Below are 22347 nucleotides of genomic sequence, written 5' to 3'. Positions count from 1 at the left end.
CAAAATCACACATTCTGCCGTGCAAGGTACAACAATACCTAGGAGCCATAATAGACACAACAAAAGGGTTAGCCACTCCAAGTCCACAAAGAATTCAAAATTTCAACAAAATCATACAACGCATGTATCCAACACAAAGAATACAGGCAAAAATGATATTACAACTCCTAGGCATGATGTCCTCATGCATAGCCATTGTCCCGAACGCAAGACTGCACATGAGGCCCTTACAACAGTGCCTAGCATCACAATGGTCACAAGCACAGGGTCACCTTCTAGATCTGGTGTTGATAGACCGCCAAACATACCTCTCGCTTCTATGGTGGAACAGTATAAATTTAAACAAAGGGCGGCCTTTCCAAGACCCAGTGCCACAATACGTTATAACAACAGATGCTTCCATGACGGGGTGGGGAGCACACCTCGATCAACACAGCATACAAGGACAATGGGACGTACATCAAACAAAACTGCACATAAATCACCTAGAACTGCTAGCAGTTTTTCAAGCACTAAAAGTATTCCAACCAATCATAACTCACAAATACATTCTTGTCAAAACAGACAACATGACAACAATGTATTATCTAAACAAACAGGGGGGGGACACACTCAACGCAGCTGAGCCTTCTAGCACAAAAGATATGGCGATGGGCAATTCACAACCACATTTGCCTAATAGCACAGTTTATTCCAGGGATCCAGAATCAACTTGCAGACAATCTCTCTCGAGATCACCAACAAGTCCACGAATGGGAAATTCACCCCCAAATTCTAAACACTTACTTCAAACTCTGGGGAACACCTCAAATAGACTTATTTGCAACAAAAGAGAACGCAAAATGCCAAAACTTTGCATCCAGATACCCACACAGGCAGTCCCAAGGCAATGCCCTATGGATAAACTGGTCAGGGATATTTGCATACGCTTTTCCCCCTCTCCCTCTCCTTCCATATCTGGTAAACAAATTGAGTCAAAACAAACTCAAACTCATACTGATAGCACCAACATGGGCAAGGCAACCATGGTACACAACACTGCTAGACCTATCAGTAGTACCCCACGTCAAGTTGCCCAACAGGCCAGATCTGTTAACACAACACAAACAACAGATCAGACATCCAAACCCAGCATCGCTGAATCTAGCAATCTGGCTCCTGAAATCCTAGAATTCGGACACTTAAACCTCACACAAGAATGTATGGACGTCATAAAGCAAGCTAGAAGACCATCCACTAGACACTGCTATGCAAGCAAATGGAAAAGGTTTGTTTGCTACTGCCATCATAATCAAATCCAACCATTACACGCATCTCCAAAAGATGTAGTGGGTTACTTACTACACTTACAAAAATCGAACCTGGCCTTCTCTTCCATTAAAATACACCTAGCAGCAATATCGGCATACCTGCAGATTACCCATTCAACTTCACTATTTAGGATACCTGTCATTAAAGCGTTTATGGAAGGCCTCAAAAGAATTATACCACCAAGGACACCACCCGTTCCTTCATGGAACCTCAACATCGTCTTAACAAGACTCATGGGTCCACCCTTTGAACCTATGCACTCTTGCGAAATACAATTCCTAACCTGGAAAGTTGCATTTCTCATCGCCATCACATCTCTAAGAAGAGTAAGTGAAATTCAGGCGTTTACAATACAAGAACCTTTTATCCAACTACACAAAAATAAAGTAGTCCTAAGGACCAATCCTAAATTTTTGCCAAAGGTTATTTCACAGTTCCACCAAAATCAAATGGTAGAGCTACCAGTGTTCTTCCCACAGCCAGATTCCATAGCTGAAAGGGCACTACATACATTAGACGTCAAAAGAGCACTTATGTACTACATCGACAGAACTAAACACATCAGAAAAACTAAACAACTGTTTATTGCATTTCAAAAACCTCACGCAGGAAACCCAATATCGAAACAGGGTATAGCCAGATGGATAGTTAAGTGCATCCAAATCTGCTACCTTAAAGCAAAAAGACAACTGCCCATTACACCAAGGGCACACTCAACCAGAAAGAAAGGCGCTACCATGGCCTTCCTAGGGAATATTCCAATGCACGAAATATGTAAGGCAGCCACATGGTCTACGCCTCACACATTTACCAAGCACTACTGTGTGGACGTGCTATCAGCACAACAAGCCACAGTAGGCCAAGCCGTACTAAGAACCTTATTTCAGACTACTTCTGCTCCTACAGGCTGAGCCACCGCTTTTGGGGAGATAACTGCTTACTAGTCTATGCACAACATGTGTATCTACAGCGACAGATGCCATCGAACTGAAAATGTCACTTACCCAGTGTACATCTGTTCGTGGCATCAGTCGCTGAAGATTCACATGTGCCCACCCACCTCCCCGGGAGCCTGTAGCCGTTTGGAAGTTAGCCTCAACTTTGTACATTTGTAAATATATTAAATCTTAAATAGGTACATACTTATTCACTCCATTGCATGGGCACTATTACTAACAAACAACTCCTACCTCACCCTCTGCGGGGAAAACAATCGAAGATGGAGTCGACGCCCATGCGCAATGGAGACAAAGAGGAGGAGTCCCTCGGTCCCGTGACTCGAAAGACTTCTTCGAAGAAAAACAACTTGTAACACTCCGACCCAACACCAGATGGCGGGCTATGCACAACATGTGAATCTTCAGCGACTGATGCCACGAACAGATATACACTGGGTAAGTGACATTTTCATTCTATCCCACTCCCTTGTATTTTTTATTTTGACCAAGATCCTCAATGCCTAATAAAACATATTGTTTTGGGGCTCTTGAGCCAATTTTAACCTCCTTTTCTGCTGCTCTTCTCTGATTGTATGTTTAAATGTATCCCTGCTTTAATAATCGCGGCACACACTTCAATTCAAGATCTCCTTCAAAGAGCCCCCTTGTGGGACCCGTCAGACATTGCAGTGCCAGTTTGACGAGGAGCTAGCCCTATGATGAAGCATGACATCCATTGGATGTGAGTGAGGGCTCTTGCTTCTAATTTTAGAAGTGTCTCTAGGACCCGTACTCTTACCCTTTTTCCTTTTTGTTTGGAACAGTGTACTCTATTGATTTGCTTTAAGTTTCTAAGCACTATAATTGTAGATAGTCTTTGAAAATTGAAATCTTGACTTCTACTTATTGGATTTTTGTCATTTTTGTCTTGTTTTGTTCACTAAATTAAGATCTATTTTTCTAATGTTGTCTGGATTATTTTTGTGTGGTGTTTTTACTGGTTTACTGTTTGAAGTGCTGCACAGGTACTGTACACATTGACTCCTAAGTTAAGCCTGTCTGCTCTGTGCCAAGCTACCCGAGGGTGAGCACAGGTTAATATATGGTGTGTAACTGACTTAGCCCAACTATGGTTGTGGTTCCTGCTTGGACAGAGTGCATACCTCTGCCAACCAGAAACTCAATTTGTAACAGATATATTATGCATAAGAAGTTGTTTTATCTATGGATCATTTTATTGAGAAATCCAGCTTTATGAAGGAATGTATATGTGGCTGGAACCGGAATGTATTACATGTATTTTAATTGATTTTTAGTATAAATATTTTGCATAACTGAAGCTATGATATGGTTGAATAAGGTTTGCTTTAATGGACTAAGGTCCAAATAAACTTAATATTTCTCTCTCTCTCTCTCTCTCTGAGCTGTACACATTCAGCAGTTAGGAAAGCAAAAATTAAGTGCATTATTTGTAATTCTGAAGTGTGATGGAAGCATCAATTTTAATACAATCAAAACAAATCAAGACACTTTTGTTGGTGATGCACAAATGATAAATATTCACTAAAACTCAATTTCCGCATTTTATAGTTTGTGTTCAGTGTGATTTTATCAGTAAAACCATATGTCTGTGCACAGGTAGTGGCAATTTCAATAGAAAATGTGCTGTCTGTAAATGAGAGTGCACTGCCACACGATGCTTTAGTTGCATTAAAAAGCATCCCTGCCTCATGATTATTAAAGCTAGGTACAGGGAGGGCTTTAGTGCTGGTGGCGCCCGGTTCAGCAATCTTTTTTGACGCCCTCCACCCCATGACCACCTCCTCGGATTCCCTCACTGCTACCTGGTAAAGCGCCCCTCATCTCTCCATAGCTTCTCTCACATACTTTAAATTTGTTTTAAAGCGCTGTTAAAGGCTGGCTTTATTAATCCACTTAGCTATCCACATAAAATATAATTATGTTCTTTGCATCAGGCATATTAACCGTCTGCGCTACTTTATGGCGAGTCACAACTGCCACTGGACAAAACACCAATCTCTCTCTCTAGCAAGAGCATTACTCACAAGAGTTATTTTGACATTTTAATTTCTTCCTAAAAGCTGGACAGACAAGAAACGTTTCAGCAGGTGCTTTTAAATCGCAAGTTTCGTAAGTTATTGATAAACACAGCGCCCCCGTCCCCCCGCCCCCATCCAGGTCAGCACCGGGTGCGGGTGCGGCCGCACCAGTCGCACCACGCTAAAGCCGGCCCTGGCTAGGTATGTTGCAAAAGTTTATTGTTCTAAAGGATAGGTTCTGGTTCTGAAAAGTTTTGAAAGCACTGGTGTAAAAATAATTGATGAACATTAGTGGGTATCTTCTACGGAAAAAGATATGACAGGTGTACTGTAAAAGGCTTGTGAAGTGCAGACCCTTCTAAATCTTCCTACGCCCGTCTTGAAACACTTATTATAAGCCAGAGAAAGCTATCTAGCGGGAAAGCTATAGTGAAAAACATTATAGTGAGAAAAAAGAGTACTGCACTGTATCCAGTTCAGTGGCCCTTCAGGGGGATTAGCACATTTTTTTCCAGTCGTAAATCTGGCCTACTCCTGGTAAAAGTCATACTTTAAGCATGCATGTATATCACAAAGCTAGAAACAGCTGTTGTGCACGTCTAATTGAAACCCACCTTTCACTTATGCATACTTAACACATACATTGCATTAACATTGGCAAAAGGTGAGGAAAATCCAAGCGATGTTACCATGATAAAAGGAAATTGTCAGATGGATGGTCTAGGCTTGCTATGCTCATTTTGTTTGCTATACACTTGCTGCGCACTCTTTGATTTAACCGAACCTTAATTGTGACGCCAGCTGAGATGTAAAGGGTTTCAAATTAAAAGCCGGAATTGAAAACTTAAAGTGCCTTTCAACCACGATTGAGGATACATTAAAAAACAGAAATGTGATTGTTTTCAGTTTTACAAAACTTGAACAACTAAGGCCCAGATTTACTAACACTTTGTGCCAGGTTTGTAAAACAAATCCGGCGCAAAACGTTGTGGTGGAATTTACTTTCCAATGCAGTGCATGATTTGTGCTGGAAAATTTAGTGAAATTATTAAAATTAGTGCTAGGTGATACTATGCGTCAGTGGAGAGTGTCAAGGGTGGGTGGGTCATTGGCATTTACCATTCAACCACCAATGGCGTTTGATTCAAATCCCTATCTACTAACTTTTGTAGTCAGGCATTTGCACCTCAAAAGTGCACCTCCTCCAGGTAGACGTAACAGCAAGCAAGTTTTCAAATGTGCTACATTTTTCCAACTTTGCATTTGTGCTGCACTGTACAACAAGCATGCAAAGTGGTTAAAGTATTAAAGCATCGTTTTTGTACCTTTGTTTAACAGAAAGCGCCCTCCCTTGCACTGTGCTGCAAGAGTGTGTGCGTTGGCATATGACAGCCTAAAGTGCTCTAGCCAACTTTGGTTGCTATTCTGTGTTGTGTGAAGTGTTAGTAAATCTGCCTCTATTGTTTAGTAAATCTGCCTCTATTGTATTCCTCTGGTTCGGTCAGGACAGTGTAAGTATAAAAACAACTTTTAATTAAGGTTGCAGGAGGGCTTCTCTCTTTTAAGAAACGAATGCCCATGGGATGCCTCCTGCAGCAGAGTTACCATCAGCTGCAAGAGTCCACAATCTTCTCTTGTGTTAAATGTCGCCTCAAGCTAGGAGGACTACATGACAACTATTTAAAGTATTTAGATGAAAAGCCCTTTCCTCTATCCTGGAAGAAGGGAATCCAAAAGCCCTGGAAGAGGAGAATATTCTGTTTTGTTAAATTAGGGTGGGCAGTCAACAGGGAGGTCTGAAAGGGAAGTTGTTGTTTTTTCTCAGAATTGAAACTCCAGTACATCTGTTTGTTGTGCGATATGTAGCAGGACCGGTCTCTGATTTAGGTATAAGTTATTCATCTGATAGATGGACCGTATTATGAGCAGCAAGCTATAACATTCCTCCAATATGCAGAGAAAAGTGGGGAAACGATTTAGTTAGTATGACTACGACTTCTATAGCAGTAATCCAGCATCAGTGTAGTGGAGCAGTGTATCTAATAGGGATGTTACAGTGAACAGTGTAGGACTATGACATCATGGTTTACAGTGGGGGTGGAAAAGGTGGTGGGTGGGTGAGGCGATGGGGGGCATAGGTGGGAGAGTGAGTGTGATGGGAAAGGGTAGGAGTGTAACTTTTCAGGGATTCTCTGCCACCCAGGTAACCGAGTAATCTAGTAATTGGGCACTTGGAATTCAACAGGAGTCATGGGAATGGCAAAGAAACCAGCCCAAAATGTTTTTTTCGGAACCGATTATGTCGAATAATTACATCTGTTTCCAAATTTGTTGGGACATGTTTGCATTGATTTACTGAAAGCGCAAAGCCCAGTACTTAGTGATCGGTAACAGTTGTGAACCATGACCAGGTAGATAATCTATCATCTCTTGCAGTGTCAATGACTGAGCACTGTCATAGTATGAAAAAGGAAATTCTAAGGCGTTTCGATCATTTTGCGAAGAGTTGAGGTTAAATGTCATAGAAGTTTGGCTTTATGTATTGAAATATAGAATAGCCAGACAGTGCCACATGACAAACGGTGATACATTTGCATGCCATGCTACCAGTGACTCGTTAATCAGAAATTAATTCTTTTTCATCACATCAGTGTTTCCTGTAAGTGTCTGCTGTACCTGTTGTCTGGGCTGTCTGCCTTCGTTCACATATGCTATACTGCTTTCATTCACTAATAAGGAATTGCAGTTTGGGGTGGTCCGATTCGCATGATTGAGCGGGGAGAAGCATCTTTTTTAAAGAATTGGGGAGCCTGGTATCTGTCTTAAAGGTGCAGCTAAAATGCATAAACGAGTGTTCTGACAAGAAACAACGGGCTAAGAAAAATTTGACTTACCTGTAAGTAATACCGTCATTCTTAAGTCCCACTTGCAGATTCCATTTAAAGTACATTAGAAGAGGGTATAGAGCAAAGAGATTCTAAGAAATTAGGATAATGCCCTCCCCCGCAATGCCTTACTGTCTTTTTGTTAGGTGAACGTAATAGGCATTGAAAATAAATTAAATATGTTCCATACGTAACAATTTTCAATTGAATTTAACATAATGAGCGTACAAAAGAGGTTGGCAATTCTGTGGTCCTGCATTACTGTCAGACTTAAAGCTTGCCAACAGGGCTGGGAGTCCACGATGTAGTTAGTTCCCACATACCATTTAAATGGGAGTGATTGCACAAAAGCTGGCACTATGCCTTCTTTTTTTAAACATTGTACAAAAATAGCACCCATAGACTGCACCTGCAAGCCTGCCTTTTCTTAAAAACATCTGTACACGGAAATCCAGAATCTGTATAAAATGAATAGCATGGAGCGGTTGTGTGGCTCAGTGTTTTTTATTGCTGGTGTGCTTTATGTTTTTCAGGCGCATTCTTCCTCTACTCGGGCCTTGCTGCGGTGGGAGTCATTTTCGTCTATGGCTGCCTTCCAGAGACGAAAGGAAAAAAACTAGAGGAAATTGAATCCTTGTTCGAGAGCAGGCTATGTACATGTGGTAACACAGAGACGGATGAGGGGAGATACATTGAGTATATTCGGGTGAAGGGAAGTAATTATCATCTATCTGACAATGATGCTTCTGACGTGGAGTAGACTCTGGCTGCAGATGTATTTAATCTTGTAAAGCTTCCTTCTGGGGGAAGGCCAGCTACTAGTGACCTCATCACACTGCTTCTGGTCTGGTTCTTCTTTCTTCGCTTTTAGGACCTCCTTTCCATTCACAAATTCTCAATTTGGAAGTAAACAGAAAAAGCTGATGGATTGGAAATTGAAGAGGAAACAACATATGTCAAGATGTGCTGTTCTGTTGTATCATAATGCAAGAAAGATATTTTATGATCCTTTGTGTTAACTACAAATGCACAATGTATTGAACCATGGTAGCAGTCGTTATGTCAGTTTTTGAAACATCTTGGCACACTACAGTACATTCCATTCTTGGCCATATTACTGCGGAATAGTCAGCGAGGATACACAGTTAGCAGCTTACCTCTGTTTTGTTTTCTTTTTCACTGAGCTTTGTAGAATGTGTCATCCATATAAGGTTGTGATACTGACGATATACATTCCATATGGTTACGAAGGCACTAAGGAAAATTAATGGATGTAATATATTTAAAACATACTTGAATCATATATTACACAATTGGACTTCTTTAAAAAAAAAAAAAAAAAAGAAAATCAGCATGCGTGAGAAAATAAACTAAGCAGAATGAATGATTTTTGTGACTTTTTAAATAGTGTCCATGTTTTCCCTTAGGAGAGTTTTATAACAACTTGACAAAATCCCATGTGAAACAATTTATAGATATGGATAATATGTAATTTTTAATACAGTCAAACATATAAGCACATGGTGCAGGTAACAATCTAAAACTTTCTTTTGGTGCTGGAAAGAGTCTCTTCACACATACTGCTCACATAATTAAGGATTATTATTGACTGGTAACATTAAGGAAATAGAAATGTGAAAAGAGTAAAAACCCCTACTTGTACTATTAGGTATGAGAAGGAATAACAAATACTGAAAGCTGTGCGTTAGATGTTAAATTACAGTGATCCTCTTTTTAACAATTCACTTTGGCTATGGCGATTTATTCTGTGTAGTACTTTTTAAGTGCGTAGTTATTATGTTTCTGACAATCATTCCTGTCTCCTCTGAAAGTTAAAGTGTGTTTAGATGTAATTACATGGGATGAATTCATATGAACAAAGGTTTTCTTTGACAACAAAAGTGTGGCCATGTTTCACTAAAGATTAACTGTAGAACAAAATATGTATGATGCCAAAATATGGTATTTTTTACCAAATGTGTGCCATAGTATCAATGCCTCTTTAGGCTACGTATTACGGCAAAAAGTTTTTTTTTGCTTGTGAGACACTAATCACATTAAAATGTGTTGTGCTGGTGCAGTGGTTTTACAGCTGAGGAGGTTAGTCAAGTGATAATATTCACATCGATCAAATCGCGACAGTTTTTTCTTTGTGTAATTCCTGCAATCATATTGTGATAGGCTGTCCATAGTGGAAATTCAGACCTTCTAAGGCAGATTTAATGCTCCATAAAATTATTTTCGGGTGCGGTTCCTCTCATACGATAAGTCCAGCAACACATTGTGTGTTAGTCATAGCCCTGTAAAGATGGTTAATATATGTCTACTAAGAATAGGAATCATATGTGTAACTATGTGTTGCACTTACACAGCCATTTACCATGTTTTCTTAGCACACTGAAGAAGCACATTATTAGCTAGTACTGGCTGAAATCAAATGCTGTCTAAAAGCACCTAATGTATAAAAGCATCATGTGAGAATGACAAAACTATTAAAAAGTAAATTATAATGATGAAAATAACATGAAGAAAAGTATAAATAACAATTCTAAGTGTGGAAAGTGTATTATGGTTGGTGTTATTTAAAGGGGCTATGCTAAAGTTCAGAATTTGGGGTGTGTTTTGGTTAAAGCATGGGTTATGGATTGCTCTTTGTAAGATTTAAGATAAGGGTCATGTGAATGGATTGCGGGAAAGTCAATGTTATACTTGATTTTAAGATTAGCTGGGATTACTGTCTGGGATGGTTAGTGTGACAGTTAGGCTTCTGTATCATGCTTCAGCTTGTCAAAGATGTTAGAGTAAAGTCCCATGTTAGGGTTATAACTGTTAATAACAATTTAATTTATTCTGATATTCTTCATGATGGTTTCTTCATATTTGTCTATGCAATTTAAAATGTATTTTTCTTTATATGTGTTCTTCCTGATTACCTCTTCATTAATGCATTCCTACATATTTGCATTTGCAATTATCAAACAGATCACTGCATCTGTGACTATTACATTGTGTTAACGTATGATGTCCTGTATTTATTTATACATGTTGAGGTCTTCTTTAGCAAAGATCATGCCGTGTTGGACATCAAAGTGCTTTACAAATTACACTTACATATACATTTAGATACTTTCGGATGGACTGTGTGAAAAGTGTGGAGTTTCGTGCTGATCCAGGAACATCACAATTGTTCCACACTCACAGAACTCATTAGTGCAGAGAGTTGCATTGAATACCTAGTCTTTGAGTTTTATAGAGCATGTCTTGATTTGAACCATTTGTGTTATCATATTTGCATCATCTTGCATAAAACATTAATGCTGCACACAATCTCACTGAGCTCGGCTGAGGACTCAGGCAGAAAGTTATTAACTAGCAAACATGAACGTAAGACACTTGAATACATTACCACGACGTAGCACATTGTATTTAGGCTCATTAAAATGGTTGCAACTACTGATGGGACCAAATAAAATAAATGTCGGTTAAAACTGAAGATATCTTGCTGTGTTCTTATAAACAAGTTTAACAAAATTTGGGAGCACTTTGAGGACATTTTGTTTACCTATACAGATCTTGATAATAAAATGGTCAACGAGAGGAGGAAAATTTTGTGCACTTTGATGTTACTCCAAATAGTAAATATTTTTTTTCAATAACATTAGGAATAGCTATACTGTGCTAAATCAATGAAAACTCGAAGTGATGTAATAATGATGATGATACCCCAATCAATAATAATCAGTGCATCAACTTTGGAACTACGAAGGGCTTGGCTGGCCTTTCTACCTTGCAACCTGAGGGCGTGCACTATTCAGGCAAGCCATCAACAAGCGTAGCAGTTTACTTTGGTGTGCTAGAGCAAGGCCGTTTTGCATTTGTTGGCAATGCTTACGGCACAACCTATATTAGATAAGACATTTAAAATGGGGCCAAGTCTCGGTTAATTGATTTGTTCTGGTGACCTTTTTCTACCCTCAGTGCATTCTAGCACTCTAGTTTGAATTCGTTTGAAGGGGCCCTGAAGCTGTAATAAATGTCAATTTCTCAAGGCCAAATGGACCAACATAAGAATAAACTAGGAATGATGGCATGCTATCTAAAGTATCCATGATAAACCCAGGCTTTATAAAAGAAGTTTGTTCTATGAGTAATACCTTCAAAGATGCCAATAAGTGCTAATAAAAGAAAGTATGTCAGCAGTTTCAATTTAGTTGAATGAGTAGGTTGTTGATGGGCATATGTACTCTAGAATCATGTTAATAATTCTGTCATTTGTGTTTGATGATACTGTTGAGTTGAAATAATAATAGCACAGTACGCCCCCAACATTGTCTGGGTGCTTTAAAAACTGGTATTAACTAATATCAGTATTAATTTTAAAGTGTGAGCACAAACTTTAGAGTGCTACAGCTAAAAGCTAACTACATTAATGTATACACAAAAACAACATTCCATTTTACAATAAATCTAACTACATTCTATAAATTACTTTTTTGCTGAATTTGCTGTAAACGTAAAACAATCAAAACATATTGCCTTCTCTAGATCCCAAAGACAAAGCTGAAGGTAAAAACTTTTCATACCAGGCTAGAAGCAGAAAAAAAACCATAATATGCTGTTTGTTGATATGTTTTAAGTACAATTGCGGGTAATGTTTACAGCGTATATGTAGCTGCGGCCTAGAAAAATAATCCTGAATTGTTCTCCAGGTGAAAAAGTAATGTTTTCTGTACATAACTTGTGGGTGTTTTATAATAAATCTTCATAGCCTTGTGTACAGTTTGTCATTTATAATACATTCAGGAGGCATAGGCAGTGGCAATGTAAATGATGTCATTTCCTCTCCTAGGAATATGTATCATTGATTAAGATATAAACACTGTATTTTGGTACTTCAGGGTAATCTCTTACAAACATATGAAAACATTATATGTCAGAGCAGTTGCCATCTTTAAGTCTCTCACTTGTCTGTTCTGACTTAGAAGAGAGTTTTTTTGTCTTACTTGGTAAATCGCCTCTGTGGTGTTTTCGTGCCTGGGTTCTACAAGGTGTCGGCACTTGCCCAGGATTATTCTAACCACCTGACATGTTAGTCTTAAACAATGTAGAGTTATTGGAAATCTTAATTTTAATAGTAGCCAAGGGGTCGCACTTCAGTCACCTTTGCACAGTTCTAACACTCTTCCAGGTGAACTTTTCCACTTTTTTCATAGTACGTTTTTTGTTAGGACACCCATTTTACGTTTGACTTGTTTCCCCTAATTTTAGAAGAACAACATTACACCATTTTTTACTGCCTGTGCCTATTTTAGGTACATTTTATGTTACCATCCAAATGTTTTAAGGATGTAAATAAAACAGGTTATTGTAGAGAAAATACAGTGGTTGCAAAGTCAAGGAGAAATGCACTTTCAATGGACACATACGCCACTGTTTTATGTGGGGTGAAAAGCAAAAAGTATAAAAAGCTCTGTAAACACTCTATAATACAATTTAAAGGATTATCAATAATGTAATGTTTATGTTCAGAGAAATAGGGATCCCCTGGTGATACCAGTGCCATATGAAGGTTGTGGGCCCGATATGTATGAGAGTCCCAAAGTAATAAAAGAAGACAACACTCTGCTGCAAGCCCTATTGACTAATGTAAACATATAGACATAGAAAATGAACTATGAACACTAATGACACTTAAATCATTGAATTGGATTCCCAATTACAAAACAATTAATAATTCATTATTCTGCTGCCCAGTATAATTCATGCTTCTTCGTTTATGCACTTTTTAGAACAATCATCATGTATCTGGCTTCTATCCTTATTACAGGAATTGTATTTGTGTTCAGTAGTGAAAGTACACTGACTATATTTGCAAGATATAATGTAATTATGAGTGGGTATTATCAACATCACATCAGGCCGTCATAAATTTAATGGATTTATAATATGCTCGTCAAGACGTGCACAAGAGAAAACACATTGTTGTATATTGCCTACATTACTTAATTCAGTCTTGAAATGATCATTATATTATGATGGATTTTAAATGCAATTGACTGCAGTATTTATTTTTTAAGCATGCCTGGTAAGGTTAAACCTGAATGTTTAAGTATACATCGTGTCATGCTGTTAATACATGCGTTCAGGGATGTGAATGGGAAGGGTACACTGTAATAATACTGAGATGTAAACATGATATGGCATTACACTGGACAGTAGAATCATGAATTCATTCAGTTCTGTAATTAGGAATCCAATTTTAATGATTAAATTCTTCTACACTGCAGTGGGGTGCAGTCATCTTTTATTACTTTGGGACATGTGTGTGTGTATGTCTGTGTGTATATATATATATATATATATATATATATATATATACACACACACACACACGCACAGACATACTGTAGCATACAACTTATCAGAATCTGAGAATGCATAATCCAAATTTAAAATCAAAAAATATATTTTGGGTAAACCTGATATGTGAAGAATTAACAACCACCCTGATTATTTGGTCATCCTGAAGTATAAAATGTGCAGTTTTCTCTACATTCCATCAAGAATACCTTGTTTATAAGTAGTGTTAATTTAATGAGACCCGACTAATGTAATAAAATAATTATTGTTATTTTATGTTTTAATAGTTTTATTGAACTTTGGTCTTTGCAAACAATTTGATTTATTTAAGAATGTTAATGAAGGAGTTGTTTATGAAACACAATAAAGGTATGGTCACTCATCATTATGTTTTGCTCTTTTTCTTACATTTGCGGAACTACGTCAAGGTACTGAAGAATTGTTGCTTTGAGGTAAAATGACATGTTACCATAAGAACTGATTTGGATCTTAAACTCCGTTGGGACCACGCAGTCTTAAAAACATCTGTAAAAAAATATTATTTGTAATGAGATACATTTTAACAGGAAGATTTCAGTCTATAAAATGTTCTCATAACAAATGCTTGTTTGTATGCACAAATCAAATATGAACTATATATTCTGATGTGGTCATCGTTCAGAGTAAGGTTGACATCCACAGCCTTGGGGTTTGTGGAACAAACACAAACTAATTAGGTAGTGAGAGCTCTCTTTGTTCTTCAGCATATAGTCTAGTTATGCTATTAGCATTTGTGTAGCACATTTCTACTATCTGCATAGTCCTGTAAGGCACTTGAAAACTGGGAGCCCAGTTCACATGGTTATGGTGTTTTTCACTGCTCAGAGTTATGGTGGTTTCTAGCAACTGCATTAGTGTTAGCCAGACCCCTGATTTGCATTCGGAAAATGTAACTGTTGTTTATTCTTCAGCTGCCTCTCACTAATTAAAGTTGATATCTTGCCACAACTCACAAGTAGACCCCCGCAGATAACACACCTTTAGATCATATGCATGCACAGGGGATGGGATTAAATGTTGGCGGGAGTAAGCGGAGGTGCCGATGTACTCCTACATGGAAGGTTGCCTTACTGGTTTGATCAATTCTCCTATCTATTCTTAACTGATGTCAATAGGTTAACAAGCAAAAGAGGCATTGAAGAAGAGTAAGAAATATGCATACTCGTTTTACAATAATTACAATGTTTTGGTTAAGTGGGGTATCCATTCTAAATGAAGCATATGCAAAACAATACAGCGTGCAAGTGAACTTGTTAGTAATTTGAGCAGGTGGGAAGAGCATCATGGATGTGGCAGTGTATATATAAGAAACACCAAATGCAGCATCTGGTTTGAAAAGAATGACCACAGACATTCTGTGGTGTAGGGCGAGCAAAGTCTTTTTGCCATCAAAGTCTTGCACAGTCCCCAAGTTTGATCTTCTGAAAGGTGTCTTGTATGCTTTTATCTTAGATATCTTTCCTCCATTGGAATGTAATTTTCAATACTAGCAAAACAGTTTAAAAATCTAATCAAACCTAACCAGACTGGAAACTGTATGCAGAATATTTTGCAGTTAGTGTCCTTCATTGAGTCTTATTTTGCACATTGTCATGGAACAGAGAAAGAACATTAGCTGTTTAGTACATTGTACATCTTTTACCGTACCTTTTGGTTAGACTTAGAAGGATTTGTGCGACATACGTTGTTGCAAAAGTCAGGATTGGCAGCTTTAAAAAAAAGTTTAATCTTTGTGAATTGGGAGTGTTTTCCATAGAACTTTGCAAAAATAGGAAAACAATAGCTTTACAAAGATTGCAAAAAATTGCCTTTGCAACTTTTCACACCTAATATCGTATAAATTGCAAAGACTGTAGATTGGAGGATCTTTATCTGATAATGGCAGATTGGCAAAATGATCTGCATATGTTACTGAACCAGATTGTTTGTGATTGCAAAATACCTCTGTACATCTGTCCCAAAGTTCATTGTGTTGCCACACTAGTGTTCGAGATTTATTGTGTTCCATATTTCTTGTGTTCCATGCCCACTTACACTTCAGTCCCTTGTTTCTATAGTATTCAGGATTCTTTGACATTTATCTGTTGACATTTTGGACTTTATTGTCATTGTGCTTTTTTTGGGGTCGAGCCTGCGTCGCATGCGCTCCCGCATGCATATCGCTAGCAAGATGCTTTAGATATTAGAAAAGGGCTCGGAGCCCTGTCGACGTCACGTCAGTGTGTTTCATTGGCAAGTTGGCTTGCCTGTTAGAATCCGCATATTAGTGGAAGGCACGCATACGTCATGCCTTTTCCGGTGGTGAGCTCTCCTCGAGCGCAGCGACCATTACAGAAAACAAGCGAGGCTTGCTGGGTTTGTGGACTACTTTTTTCTCTGTTTTCGCAGTGCGATCTCGCTGGGCAGAAGTCCAGCAATTCGCATACTATCGACCTTGTTTTATTTCTGTCTGCACGTCTCTCGCTCCTTTTCTCTCCTGCCTTCGTTCTACCACTGCACATTTCTCTGTCTATTATTCATTTCTTGCTTTGTCCTTTCTAGATCTCTTGATTATCGTCAACCTTATTTTCATTTTTCCTTTCCCTATAATTTCTCTTATCCTTTCATCACAACTTCATCTTCCCACTCGTTATTTGTTTATTGCTTTTAGTGTTCATTCTTTGCTTACCTTTTCTACTTCCATCTTTCATTCTTTCCTTCGTGCCTCTGTTGTTTTTTTACCTTTGTATTTTCATTTCTCTTAGCATCCATAAACTGTCAGTCTCTTTGCTACCCAGGCTCGCAGCTCTTTTGGACCTCATGTGGGCCTCCATTATTGTTTTTTTTTGCATCGCTGGTTGGCGGATGACGGTGCATTAAGGGGGCTGCTTCAGGCTGTTGTCTAGTGCAGTGATTTGCATTTACAGAGTGGTGTAAATAGGGCATTTAATTTGACTGTTCCGCGCAGTGGGTGCGGTGCACTGTTTTTTGGCATCTCCTCTCATGCCCGCCCACTCGCGAGTTCACACCAGGCACTGACCCCTCCAAACGAGGATATTTAAATGCAGCCCGGCACTGTGTTGTCCTGTGTATATACCCGCGGCCCTCCAGATAGCCCTGTATGTCACTTCTCTGCTGAGCAAGCCCTCGCTGTCTTCTTTTCCCTATTTTTCGTGTGCCATGCACAGTCAAAGCGAGAACCCGTTGCCGGCCTCTGGGGGATGAGGCTCACACTTCCTCCTTTGGGCGAGCGGCCCAAGACCTTGGTTGTTCGAGATCTACAGCGCCTCTGTCTGCTTCCAGCCCCGGACAGCGAGCCGTCTCGGTTGCAGCGCATAGAATGCCACAACTCCTCGGTAGGGTGTTCGCAGTCTTTAACATGCTGCGGTTTTCCATGTTATTTCTGCGTGCCTGGAATGTGTGTATCATGAGGTGGTCTGACAAGCAGACCAAGTGGGGACGTTGGAAGATGTTCTTGTAAGATGGTGGGTCCGGAAGGTCAGTGGGGCTGTTGCAGGTGCCTAGCAAATGACTGATCCTAGGTGCCTGACTTTAACTACCACAGCCCACTGAACTTTCTAGTTCAAGTTTGCTACGAAATCTACAAAAATAAATAAGTTAGGAATGCCGAAAGTGGTGTATTTTTCAAACTCAGATGTGGCAGTAGTCGACTGTCCGCTAATGACGGCACAACTAGCTCTGAAAGCACCTCAGGTTTGATTTGCAGGGCCCCTGCTCTGGCAGTGTACACGCCGTTCATATGGCAACTCTGATGATCTTGAGTACAGTAGGGGCGGGTCCAATGAGTATGTGGGCGGGGCCAGAGACACCGCTGTAAAAGCTAAACATTCTGTAACTATTTTTTGTTTGTTTATCTACAGGAAACAGCATGTAAAATAAAATGAACACAATTGAAATAAAAAATACATGCACGTTGAACTAATTTGTGGGAAATGCATTGATCTGGCAGGAAAGCTCAGATTTTAGGGCATAGCTTAAGGCACCTGGGTGTTGAAGGGTTGCTGGCTTGAATTCCGTTTGGTGCACTAGGGAGTAATTACATTTTTCTTTTACTCTAAGGCCCCATCCAGTGCCAGAAAACACTGTGAATAACCCAGTGTATAGAAAATACACACTGATTAAAAAAGGCTTGACACCGCATAAGATAGGGTGCCACAAAATACGCAAAAAGGCTATGTGTTTAAGTGCTGACAGTAGTTTCAAAATTATAATGTTTAGTAATACACTGTCTGTAGCTGGTGCTAACTTTTTTTAGGTTGAGCATTGCAGCGCGCAAGCGCTGCTTTTCCGACATGTTGGTACGTATCTGGGCTTTTACCAACGCCCACCTCACGCCCATCGGTACCACTCGTTCGTGGGCTTGCCCTTCAAAAAATCCTTTGATGACATTGGTAAATGGTTTACCTTTGTCCCTCCTTGGGGAGGTTTTGTGACCGCCTTGGCCATCGCTCCTGTTACATCTCTAATTGCACTTTTGCCGATTAGTTTAACTGCAAGCGAACTTTTTTTTTCCTTTTGTGTGTCTCTTCACACTGATGCTCATGGTGGCCGTGGCGCTGAGAATCAGCTCCCTTATGTGAAACTGTTTAACTTTTAATTTTCAATGTATGTGGCAAGAAAAGTCCAGTTAGGAATTTACAACACTAATAGCTCGAACTCGAGCAGATGCGAGACACGTTGCATTGCAAATGCTTGTTTCTTTTCTTACACTTGAACAATTTCCGAAATATTTTTATGCTTTTCTTCTCTTAATGTACCACCTTACTGTGAATAACTTGATAATCATTCTGCAAGGTGCCGTCTTTGGTGCCCTATCCGTTGGTGTAGAGTAGCTTCTGGAAAGTGTCACCTTTATCATCTTTCCGCCAGAGAAAAGGGAAGGGAAGTCTGACCCACATTTGGCAGATTGGGACATCTAGAACAAATAACATCTAATATGTCTGAAATGAAGAACGTATGGCAGCAGTACAAACTTTCCCAGTATGTCTAGGCATTAACAGGTCAGAATGCTACTTTATGACAAGCTGCAGCAGTCAGAAGCCCATTAACCTTAGACCTTACTTTAGCAGGGTTAGGTGGGGCTATGACTGATGTCTTCTACGTTTTGAGGAATTTACAAAAACCTGAAATCTGCCTTTCGTCCGCATCAGTTTAGCACTAATAAGTCCAAAGTAGGGTGTCTAATTAAGGTTTAGGAAGCAATCCTGGATGATTCTTTTTTATGAGTTTTAAGGCCATGTTTGATCATTCACATTTTGTTTACTTAACTGACAAAGCTTTACTGGATTTCCAACAATGTTCTCTTAATATGCTTTCCTACATTATTCATTTTAAACAGATGGCCTTGAAGGTTGGTATGCTCTCCTAAGTTACTCATTTTAGACAGATGGCCTTGGAGGTTTGGTTTGGCCTAAAAGACCCAATTCCCCTTTGTCCTATGTGGTCTGAGGGAAGAAATACAGCATGAGTTGCCAGTATTTTTTTTACCTGAAACTTTATCAGTGTCACTGGATTTAGCCATTTAGATGAGCAGCCTCTTAAAAAGGAGACAAAAATAATATATAATAATTTTAATATGTGTGTGACACATCTTCTTGTTCTGAAGGCACCCAAAGTCTTTGACACCATTGAGGAACCTATGCAATTGGAAGTAGCTCATGGTCCCCTTCCTGAGGAAGAACTTAGGAGACAGAGAACAAGAACTGTTTGCATTGTTGGATGTATGGTAAGATTTTGTCCCATTTGCCGAAGAGAGCCTCAGGGAAATGGCTTGTCAGGGTTTGTCCAAGCTGGTATACTTACACAGGTGCAGAATGGTATCCAATACCACCATTACCTTGGGCGCAGTAGCCACAAATGTACCAATGACAACCACAGCAATATGAAGGGGAAGGGACAAGGAAGGGGGCTCCAGTGAGTAAAACCTGCAAATGTTGAGGAATGATTAAACCAGGAGTATTGGCACAAGTGTTTAAAACATGTGGTCATGTGGTTCTTTTAAGAACCACATGTTTTGAAACACCTTACTGCACATCAGTTCTAAGGCTTACCTGATGTCATAGTTGGATATGGGAACCCCATTACCACAGTGTACCTAAAGGTTTAAACTCCTCTCTTGCCCAGGGAGCAGAGAGATACCCAAGGATGTGCTGATGTTCTTATTGGGCACCCTTGTGTGACAGGACATGGATCTAGACTCCGCTAGGAACTACCTCCCAGCCCTAGGAGACAGTCCCTCGCTGAGGTGCAGGTGCACCTCTAAAATGGAAAACATGGACACCCGGCTCTTTGAAGGTGAAAACCATGCCTCTCTTTACCAGAAGTACCAGCTTTCTCTGCCCCCAGAGATGCAAAGGCTGGTTCTGTCTTACCTGGAAGAAAAGAAGGAAAAGCCCTTTGTGCTGCCAGCCAATGTTGGCTGTAGGACAGGGCAGACTACATGTGTGCTCTCACTTCGAGAAAGTGGTCGGAACAGAAATCAGTGAAGCTCAGATAAAGGAGGCTAAGAGACTGTCTAGTCCTCCCAATGTATCCTTTCTTGTCAGCCCTGCAGAGGATGTCCATTTCAAAGATGCCTCCGTGGATCTGGTCATAGCATTATCATCAGCGAACAGGTTCAACCTAGAGAAATTCATTAAGGAAGGAAACCGAGTCCTTAAACCTCGCGGTTGTATGGTCTTGCTGACTTAAACTCAGCTTTGGAAGCTCATGCAAAGGACTGTTATGATAAACTGACTGCGATTACTGTGAGGTGGATGGTTGTTCTTGTACCGTTTGGCATTGTTAATGTCACCCATGTCAAGTCTGGCTACAAGGACATATTTGATGCAAATCAATTTCCAGATGAGAAGAAGTTAGTTAATAAGGTGTGCCCTGTGTTGCTGTTTGTAGCTGGCTTCATCGGCGTTACTGAATCCTTCTCCATACTCCAAACCTTCCTGAAAAAGGTCCCGAGTCAGCAAAAACTTCTAAGAAAAACAGAGGAAAGGGTATTGGAGACCTTGGGGGCTTTTTCCAATGAAGCCATGGTGGAGATCCATATACAGTATCCTTGTGTTTTATCCTCCAAACCCGCTTTAAAAATAGTTGGTGATAGGAAAGGAGCTTTAAAAAACCCTTGGCATTCACTAGCAATCCTAAGCCAAACATTAACCTCTCTCCCTGCTCATTTCCAGGATTTATGCACTTAATGATTTGTGAAAAAATCTTTTTTAACTCTATGCTATGGTGTGATTTGTGTAACAGTATTATGAAATTGCCTTCTCAATATGCTGCTAATATACCTTGGGCATTCATTTATCAGTTTTCTTCTTTGGTTTCCATTTCAGATTATTTTGATCATGAGTCTTTGTTTTTAAGTTTCCCTTTCTGTCTCTCTCTTCCTTCTTGTTTTTCCTCTCTTCCTATATTCATTGGTAGATTATGGAAAGGCATTTGATTTAAATATGTATGTATTAATTAAGTCACAAATAAACAAAGCAAGCATATTCGGCACTGACAATTCATTTTTTAAATTTGAACATCTCAGAGCAAAAGTCTGTCTTTGGACCGAAAATAACAAACAAAAAGCAAGTCTTGTTTGCGGCCTGAATGCCAAATCCAGATGGTTCGCAAGAGAAGAGCTTGAACCCTTTTTAGCTTCTACTATACTTCAAGGAGACCACATTGTGTTTTCCAGAAGAAGTGCTTTTAAAGACCCCTGCCTCGAGTCTGGAGTCCTATCGACTGGCGGATGACCTTGGGTTAGGCCTCCTTTTGTATCAAGGCTCTGTCCAAAATGGCCACCGTCGACTGACATCTCACACGATCTAGCAAGTGTTGCTGGCCTTGGTGGCTCCGTTGAGAATGTCTACAGTTGTGCTGTATAACCTTTAACCACGCTTTGAGGTGTAGTAAAAATGTTTCAAGCCACCACATCGCCTTCTTGAACACCAATTCAGCCTTTGTTTTGCCACAATTGCACACTAGTCTTCATGTTTTGGCCGCATGCCAAAGGAAGTAAACGCGTTGCAACATGGTTTCATCTTTGCTCTGTCTAGGTCACAGTCTGTGAGATAAGGAGTAGAGTACAAATGTTTCTTCATATTTTTCCTTCCTTGGTAACAAATACTGGTCATCTCCCGAGATTATTCTCTGTTAGTACTTCAAGTAAATTTGACCTAGTCTTTTTAATCTACTATTCTGATTTCTGGTATGGTTGGTTGTGGTGCTACAGGATTAATTATGGATAAATCCTGGATTCAGTCACTGAAAGAACTACCCATAATAATTAACCATTGGAAAACATGGAGAAATGCTCTTTTGACCTTATTCCCTCTCCCCGTTATTCTCTCTTATTTTGATAATTGCTTGATTGAGTTGGCATGACCCAGGTATATATTGGACTACAAAGGCATTATTATTGTTATCAGAATGTTATACTTCAGATTTTATGGCTTTGTCAGTGTTGGACTCCTGGGATTTTAATTTAAAAAAAAATAAAAAAAATTATTGCAACTGGTACAAAAAAATCAGGTATTATAAGGAAGTACAGTACAGAATCAAGGCATAAAAATACTATACAGATGATACAAGGCATCTTTGTTTACATTTGGTCCCGTATACCCAAGAAAGGGGGATGATGGCATTATATGTCCAATTGCAAGTTTTCAATATAAATTGAAACTCAACAAAAACAATTATAACATATACATAAAAGAGCAGCAGCAAGCAGTCAGCACAGTATTGTACCACGGGCAGAGTCCCACAATTTCA

General features: G+C 39.5%; 1 protein-coding gene across 1 annotated transcript in view; it reads left to right on the top strand.

Annotated features, from left to right (window-relative positions):
* SLC2A13 (solute carrier family 2 member 13) overlaps positions 1-8541 on the top strand; it is a 1310727-nt gene extending 1302186 nt beyond the window's left edge. Inside the window, exon 10 of the mRNA XM_069229759.1 lies at positions 7728-8541. Coding sequence (XP_069085860.1) covers positions 7728-7954 — 227 coding nt within the window. The 3' untranslated portion in view covers positions 7955-8541. The remainder of the gene's footprint in view (positions 1-7727) is intronic.
* The last annotated feature ends 13806 nt before the right edge of the window (positions 8542-22347 follow it).

The sequence above is a fragment of the Pleurodeles waltl genome, chromosome 4_1 (genome assembly GCF_031143425.1).
Source record: "Pleurodeles waltl isolate 20211129_DDA chromosome 4_1, aPleWal1.hap1.20221129, whole genome shotgun sequence".
NCBI lineage: Eukaryota > Metazoa > Chordata > Amphibia > Caudata > Salamandridae > Pleurodeles > Pleurodeles waltl.
The sequence above is the reverse complement of the archived record's forward strand: the minus strand, read 5'-3'. Positions and strand labels throughout refer to the sequence as shown.